The sequence below is a fragment of the Oncorhynchus tshawytscha genome, unplaced genomic scaffold (assembly GCF_018296145.1).
Source record: "Oncorhynchus tshawytscha isolate Ot180627B unplaced genomic scaffold, Otsh_v2.0 Un_contig_242_pilon_pilon, whole genome shotgun sequence".
Taxonomy (NCBI): domain Eukaryota; kingdom Metazoa; phylum Chordata; class Actinopteri; order Salmoniformes; family Salmonidae; genus Oncorhynchus; species Oncorhynchus tshawytscha.
Genome location: NW_024609593.1, coordinates 45,552 through 52,191, shown reverse-complemented (window position 1 = coordinate 52,191; position 6,640 = coordinate 45,552). Strand labels below are relative to the sequence as shown.

The following is a 6,640-nucleotide window of genomic DNA, read 5'->3' as shown; positions in this document are numbered from 1 at the left end:
TGTTGTCTCAGTCTAGTGGGGGTTGTGTGTTGTCTCAGTCTAGTGGGGGTTGTGTGTTGTCTCAGTCTAGTAGGGGTTGTGTGTTGTCTCAGTCTAGTGGGGGTTGTGTGTTGTCTCAGTCTAGTAGGGGATGTGTGTTGTCTCAGTCTAGTGGGGGTTGTGTGTTGTCTCAGTCTAGTAGGGGTTGTGTGTTGTCTCAGTCTAGTAGGGGTTGTGTGTTGTCTCAGTCTAGTAGGGGTTGTGTGTTGTCTCAGTCTAGTGGGGTTGTGTGTGTGTGTCTCAGTCTAGTAGGGGTTGTGTGTTGCTCAGTCTAGTGGGGGATGTGTGTTGTCTCAGTCTAGTAGGGGGGGTTGTGTGTTGTCTCAGTCTAGTAGGGGTTGTGTGTTGTCTCAGTCTAGTAGGGGTTGTGTGTTGTCTCAGTCTAGTAGGGGTTGTGTGTTGTCTCAGTCTAGTAGGGGTTGTGTGTTGTCTCAGTCTAGTAGGGGATGTGTGTTGTCTCAGTCTAGTAGGGGTTGTGTGTTGTCTCAGTCTAGTAGGGGGTTGTGTGTTGTCTCAGTCTAGTAGGGGTTGTGTGTTGTCTCAGTCTAGTGGGGGATGTGTGTTGTCTCAGTCTAGTAGGGGTTGTGTGTTGTCTCAGTCTAGTAGGGGATGTGTGTTGTGTGTTGTCTCAGTCTAGTGGGGTTGTGTGTTGTCTCAGTCTAGTAGGGGTTGTGTGTTGTCTCAGTCTAGTGGGGGTGTGTGTGTTGTGTGTGTCTCAGTCTAGTGGGGGTTGTGTGTTGTCTCAGTCTAGTGGGGTTGTGTGTTGTCTCAGTCTAGTAGGGGTTGTGTGTTGTCTCAGTCTAGTGGGGGTGTGTGTCTCAGTCTAGTAGGGGTTGTGTGTTGTCTCAGTCTAGTGGGGGTTGTGTGTTGTCTCAGTCTAGTAGGGGCTGTGTGTTGTCTCAGTCTAGTAGGGGGTTGTGTGTTGTCTCAGTCTAGTGGGGGGTTGTGTGTTGTCTCAGTCTAGTGGGGGTTGTGTGTTGTCTCAGTCTAGTAGGGGTTGTGTGTTGTCTCAGTCTAGTAGGGGTTGTGTGTTGTCTCAGTCTAGTAGGGGTTGTGTGTTGTCTCAGTCTAGTGGGGGTTGTGTGTTGTCTCAGTCTAGTAGGGGTTGTGTGTTGTCTCAGTCTAGTAGGGGTTGTGTGTTGTCTCAGTCTAGTAGGGGTTGTGTGTTGTCTCAGTCTAGTAGGGGTTGTGTGTTGTCTCAGTCTAGTGGGGGTTGTGTGTTGTCTCAGTCTAGTAGGGGTTGTGTGTTGTCTCAGTCTAGTGGGGGTTGTGTGTTGTCTCAGTCTAGTAGGGGTTGTGTGTTGTCTCAGTCTAGTAGGGGTTGTGTTGTCTCAGTCTAGTGGGGGTTGTGTGTTGTCTCAGTCTAGTGGGGGTTGTGTGTTGTCTCAGTCTAGTGGGGGTTGTGTGTTGTCTCAGTCTAGTGGGGTTGTGTGTTGTCTCAGTCTAGTAGGGGATGTGTGTTGTCTCAGTCTAGTCTAGGGGGGATGTGTGTTGTCTCAGTCTAGTAGGGGTTGTGTGTTGTCTCAGTCTAGTGGGGTTGTGTGTTGTCTCAGTCTAGTGGGGGATGTGTGTTGTCTCAGTCTAGTAGGGGTTGTGTGTTGTCTCAGTCTAGTGGGGGATGTGTGTTGTCTCAGTCTAGTAGGGGTTGTGTGTTGTCTCAGTCTAGTGGGGTTGTGTGTTGTCTCAGTCTAGTAGGGGTTGTGTGTTGTCTCAGTCTAGTGGGGGATTGTGTGTTGTCTCAGTCTAGTGGGGGATGTGTGTTGTCTCAGTCTAGTAGGGGTTGTGTGTTGTCTCAGTCTAGTAGGGGTTGTGTGTTGTCTCAGTCTAGTGGGGGTTGTGTTGTCTCAGTCTAGTAGGGGTTGTGTGTCTGTCTCAGTCTAGTGGGGGATGTGTGTTGTCTCAGTCTAGTAGGGGTTGTGTGTTGTCTCAGTCTAGTAGGGGTTGTGTGTTGTCTCAGTCTAGTAGGGGTTGTGTGTTGTCTCAGTCTAGTGGGGGTTGTGTGTTGTCTCAGTCTAGTGGGGGATGTGTGTTGTCTCAGTCTAGTAGGGGATGTGGGCTCTGTATATAACACCGGTTAAGCTAATTATCAGGCTAGCGGGCAGCCGGCCTAACGACCCTGGGCCTCTGGAATGTCAGTATATACACCACAAAGATTTACACCGACTCAAATTACACCAACACCATTCCTCACATGTTAGCTGGACCTTGCATTGTCCCCGCATCACGACCTGACCATAGTTACCTTGTAGCTGTACCGTTGAATCCAATACAAAACCTACTTCCCTTTCAAAGGAAGAACAACCCCTCTACGTTAGTTATCTAACTTTAACTCTCGCCTTAGTTTAACCATCATCACGGTGGCCATGACAGAAACTATTGATCATACATCAATTCTGCCAATCGTTGAACACGATGACACCTATCCTAATCAATGACCTTGTTATGTTCGCTAGGACGTTATATTGTGTATAGGAGTTATTAACGTTATATTAATTAAAGGGCCTACACTTTATTTTGCCTCCTTTTGAAACAAGTGCTGTCAATGCAGAGGCCCAGTGTGGCACAATGGGTTCAATCCGAGTGGATACGCCCTCGACCAATCAGGAGCCGCCCTGCAGAAAGTTTGCCTTATATGGATAGAGGGGGGTTGCGACGTATGCGGATATAAAACCCGGAGCCTTGGCAACACTTCCTCATTACGTTTCTCACTGCGCAGGAAGAAGGGAGTAAAGAGACAGTTTCTCTGATTAACACCGGTAACTTTTCCCCACTAAAACACAGGTAAGAGCTGTAATACTGTGTTTAAAAAAAATGTTATTTATGTTTAATTGTTACATTTCAACGTAGACAACTAGATAAGTTAGTTATCTGGTTAACTTGTACCGTTTTCAGTGAACGCTCCTAGCTAGCTGTCGTCGGTCCGTTTACACAGGGTTTTAAACGTTTTTTTCCCCGTCATTTTAAAAATGAAATTTATATATATTTAATTTGATTTGTATCTATTTAATTAAATATTTGATTTATCTAGCTCAACATCTGAGTGGGTGTGTTAACCGGGGTCTGTCTTATCGTTGACATTTGTTGTAAATTAAAGTAGTTTAATGGTTCCACTGCTGAAATGACTTCCGGTTGACCGTTTTCCCGATAATGGAGGTTGACTTGTTAAACTCCCTGTTGAGAGGTTTCAAGGATATCTGTTAAAGTTCACCTGCATTAAAGTCAGGCTGTTATTAACTCATTCTTAAAAGTGAGGTAAATTACTTCCTATATGTTGAGTATTTTTATGACTATTTGGCTCATATGAGTCTGTTTTTTTTTTTGTAGGTCAATGTGTCTTTTTTTTTTAATAGGAAACATTTCACACCAGTTAGAAGCCTAAAACATATGGGCATTTAGTGTGATCTGAAAGCACGGAAACATCTCCCTGTGTAACCATATTCAGGATAGATGTGACCTAGCCTGGGTTATTGTCTGGCTGTTTATCCCGGACCAGGGAGTGGCCTCTGTCAGACTAACACATGTCAGGGGACGCTCCATCTATTGCCTTATATGGCGACGCCTCGGCCGAAAACACACAGCCTTTTGTCTAGAGGCGCTGTCTGAGTGCCAGTCATCAACTCTGTCTATTTCTACTCTCTAGTTTTACAACTTAACTACACAACTAACCTTTATGCTGAACCTTAAATTAAGCCTCAAAAGCCAATTTAGTTAATGCTTTTTTATGATAAAGCAAATTGAGTGGTTGTAAATGCTGAGTGAGTGAATGGTCTGGATTGTTGCTGTTCAGCGCCACCTAGCGGCCGGTCACTTATAGTACACTGGCTCAATAGTGACAGGCAGGCGACGCACCCCGGTAAAGACGTCAGTCTCATTTCTGTCTTTTTCTTCCCGGTGCAGAAATGGAAGATGAAATCGCCGCCCTGGTCGTTGATAACGGCTCCGGTATGTGCAAGGCCGGTTTCGCAGGAGATGATGCTCCTCGGGCTGTGTTCCCCTCCATCGTGGGTCGCCCCAGACATCAGGTAATGAAATATAACAACTTTATCTGCTATACTTAATGTGGAAACTGTTACATTGCTATTGGAACTAATTTTTGTCACCATTTGACGTTGTCTCTAGTCAACATTACACTGACTGCGTTGTGTAGTGTAGTACACTAGTATGGTTCCCTATAGAATATTTAGCATGTAATTTAATTTTCTGTTGCTATGCAACATCAACCTTAAAAGGTCAGTTCCAATCAACATCATTAATACTGTAGATCAGCCTTAACATTCCATGGAGTACATTGTCACTGACCTGAGTGTGTCTCCAGGGAGTGATGGTTGGGATGGGCCAGAAGGACAGTTACGTGGGAGACGAGGCTCAGAGCAAGAGGGGCATCCTGACTCTGAAGTACCCCATCGAGCACGGCATCGTCACCAACTGGGACGACATGGAGAAGATCTGGCATCACACCTTCTACAACGAGCTGAGAGTGGCTCCAGAGGAGCACCCCGTCCTGCTCACTGAGGCCCCCCTCAACCCCAAAGCCAACAGGGAGAAGATGACCCAGGTAATGTCCCCCTCCACTGTTCACTTCTGCCTTCTTCCTCCTCCACTCTTCACTTCTGCCTTCCCTCCTCCACTGTTCAGTTCTGCCTTCTTCCTCCTCCTCCACTGTTCACTTCTGCCCCTCTCCCCCTCCTCCTCCAGGCCCTCTGTCCTTACAGCTGATCTGTCACCCCTCTGGAAGCTCCAGGTCTCCTGTCTGTCGGTCTGTTCTGCCTCTCTGCACCCTGCTGACTGCTGGATTGACTAGATTAACATGTAGGGCCGCCTGGCCTGTGGGGCCGTGCTGTGAATTAGCTACTCTAGTGGTTTATATTGACGTTACATCATGTAGGAATGGCTGCTGTGTTTCTTCACTAATGACCGTTTCCCTCTGACTCACTGGACAGCATGTTCTACAGGGTGCTGTGACTCCTGTCTCTACTGTAGTCCTCCAGCACTGTGACTCATCCCTCTCCTCTCTCGTCTCCAGATCATGTTTGAGACCTTCAACACCCCTGCCATGTACGTGGCCATCCAGGCCGTGTTGTCCCTGTACGCCTCCGGCCGTACCACCGGTATCGTCATGGACTCCGGTGACGGCGTGACCCACACAGTACCCATCTACGAGGGCTACGCTCTGCCCCACGCCATCCTGCGTCTGGATCTGGCCGGCCGCGACCTCACTGACTACCTGATGAAGATCCTGACGGAGCGCGGCTACAGCTTCACCACCACGGCCGAGAGGGAAATCGTACGAGACATCAAGGAGAAGCTGTGCTATGTGGCGCTGGACTTTGAGCAGGAGATGGGCACCGCTGCCTCCTCTTCCTCTCTGGAGAAGAGCTACGAGCTGCCTGACGGACAGGTCATCACCATCGGCAACGAGAGGTTCCGCTGCCCAGAGGCCCTCTTCCAGCCCTCCTTCCTCGGTGAGTCTCTTAACTAACCTCTCTGGATCAGCTGATCCGTTCCATCTGGCAGCCATCTTGTGTTGCGGTTGCCCCGTAGTGACGGACATTTTGTCTCCTCTCTCTCCAGGTATGGAGTCTTGCGGTATCCACGAGACCACCTTCAACTCTATCATGAAGTGTGACGTGGACATCCGTAAGGACCTGTACGCCAACACTGTGCTGTCCGGAGGAACCACCATGTACCCCGGCATCGCTGACAGGATGCAGAAGGAGATCACCTCTCTGGCCCCCTCCACCATGAAGATCAAGGTGACTAAATAAACCAAGTCCATATCTCTGAACCATCGGTCTGCTTCCTCCTGTAGTTAGCAGCATTACCTGATGCTAGAACTACAGTGTGAAGGTCTGTACTCATGTTAATGTGTCGTCCCCCCATCTGTCTCTCCTCCAGATCATCGCCCCTCCAGAGCGTAAATACTCCGTCTGGATCGGAGGCTCCATCTTGGCTTCTCTCTCCACCTTCCAACAGATGTGGATCAGCAAGCAGGAGTACGACGAGTCTGGTCCCTCCATCGTCCACCGTAAATGCTTCTAAACAACCCGACCCGTACAGACTCTCTCCTCCTTCCCATTCCAATGAAGACTCTGAGTCGGTGTTGCCTGTTAGATCTCCCTCCACTGGCGTGTCTTCTCCTGCTGTCGGTCTGTCTGAGAGCCTCCCTGTTTGGCTGGATGGACAGGATGTGATGTCGTCGTTGTCTGACGGTCATGACTCTCCACATGTCCTGTTAGTTACAGTCTAATGTTTATGTTCCACCTTATTGACCTCTATGGAGGTGTTGCTGTCCACCCCTATCCCCTACCTAGTGTGCTAGTGACCAGGGCCCATAGGGATCTAGTGCATTACCTAGGGGATAGGGCTGTATTTGGGGCTTTGTGTGGAGGGGGGGGAAGCTTAATGTAAATGATTTAATTGATATAAAAACAATATTGTTTTTGTATTTTCAGTCTTATAGATACATGGTCCAGTTTGTTGTTATGCAAAAAAAGGTTTGACCATTCTGAGAGGTGTTCCTCTCTCTGGGGGGGTGTAGGGTGGGGCAGGGGGCTCCTGTTGTGGACCAACACAACTAATAAAGTGCACATGTCTATTGAAA

The 6,640-nt window shown here is 48.3% G+C and overlaps 1 protein-coding gene across 1 annotated transcript; it reads left to right on the top strand.

Moving 5' to 3' along the window:
• The first annotated feature begins 2,687 nt into the window (after positions 1–2,687).
• Positions 2,688–6,640, top strand: LOC112240902 (actin, cytoplasmic 1). The gene is made up of 6 exons (XM_042316123.1): positions 2,688–2,820; positions 3,937–4,061; positions 4,355–4,594; positions 5,063–5,501; positions 5,611–5,792; positions 5,935–6,640. Exons 2-6 carry the CDS (start codon positions 3,939–3,941, stop codon positions 6,076–6,078), a joined length of 1,128 nt encoding a protein of 375 aa, XP_042172057.1. The 5' UTR covers positions 2,688–2,820; positions 3,937–3,938; the 3' UTR covers positions 6,079–6,640.

Coding starts and splice junctions, on each gene's coding strand:
- LOC112240902 (XM_042316123.1), top strand. CDS start 3,939: ATGGAAGATGAAATCGCCGCCCTGGTCGTTGATAACGGCTCCGGTATG. Junction 4,062..4,354: donor TGGGTCGCCCCAGACATCAG/GTAATGAAATAT, acceptor GTGTGTCTCCAG/GGAGTGATGGTTGGGATGGG. Junction 4,595..5,062: donor ACAGGGAGAAGATGACCCAG/GTAATGTCCCCC, acceptor TCTCGTCTCCAG/ATCATGTTTGAGACCTTCAA.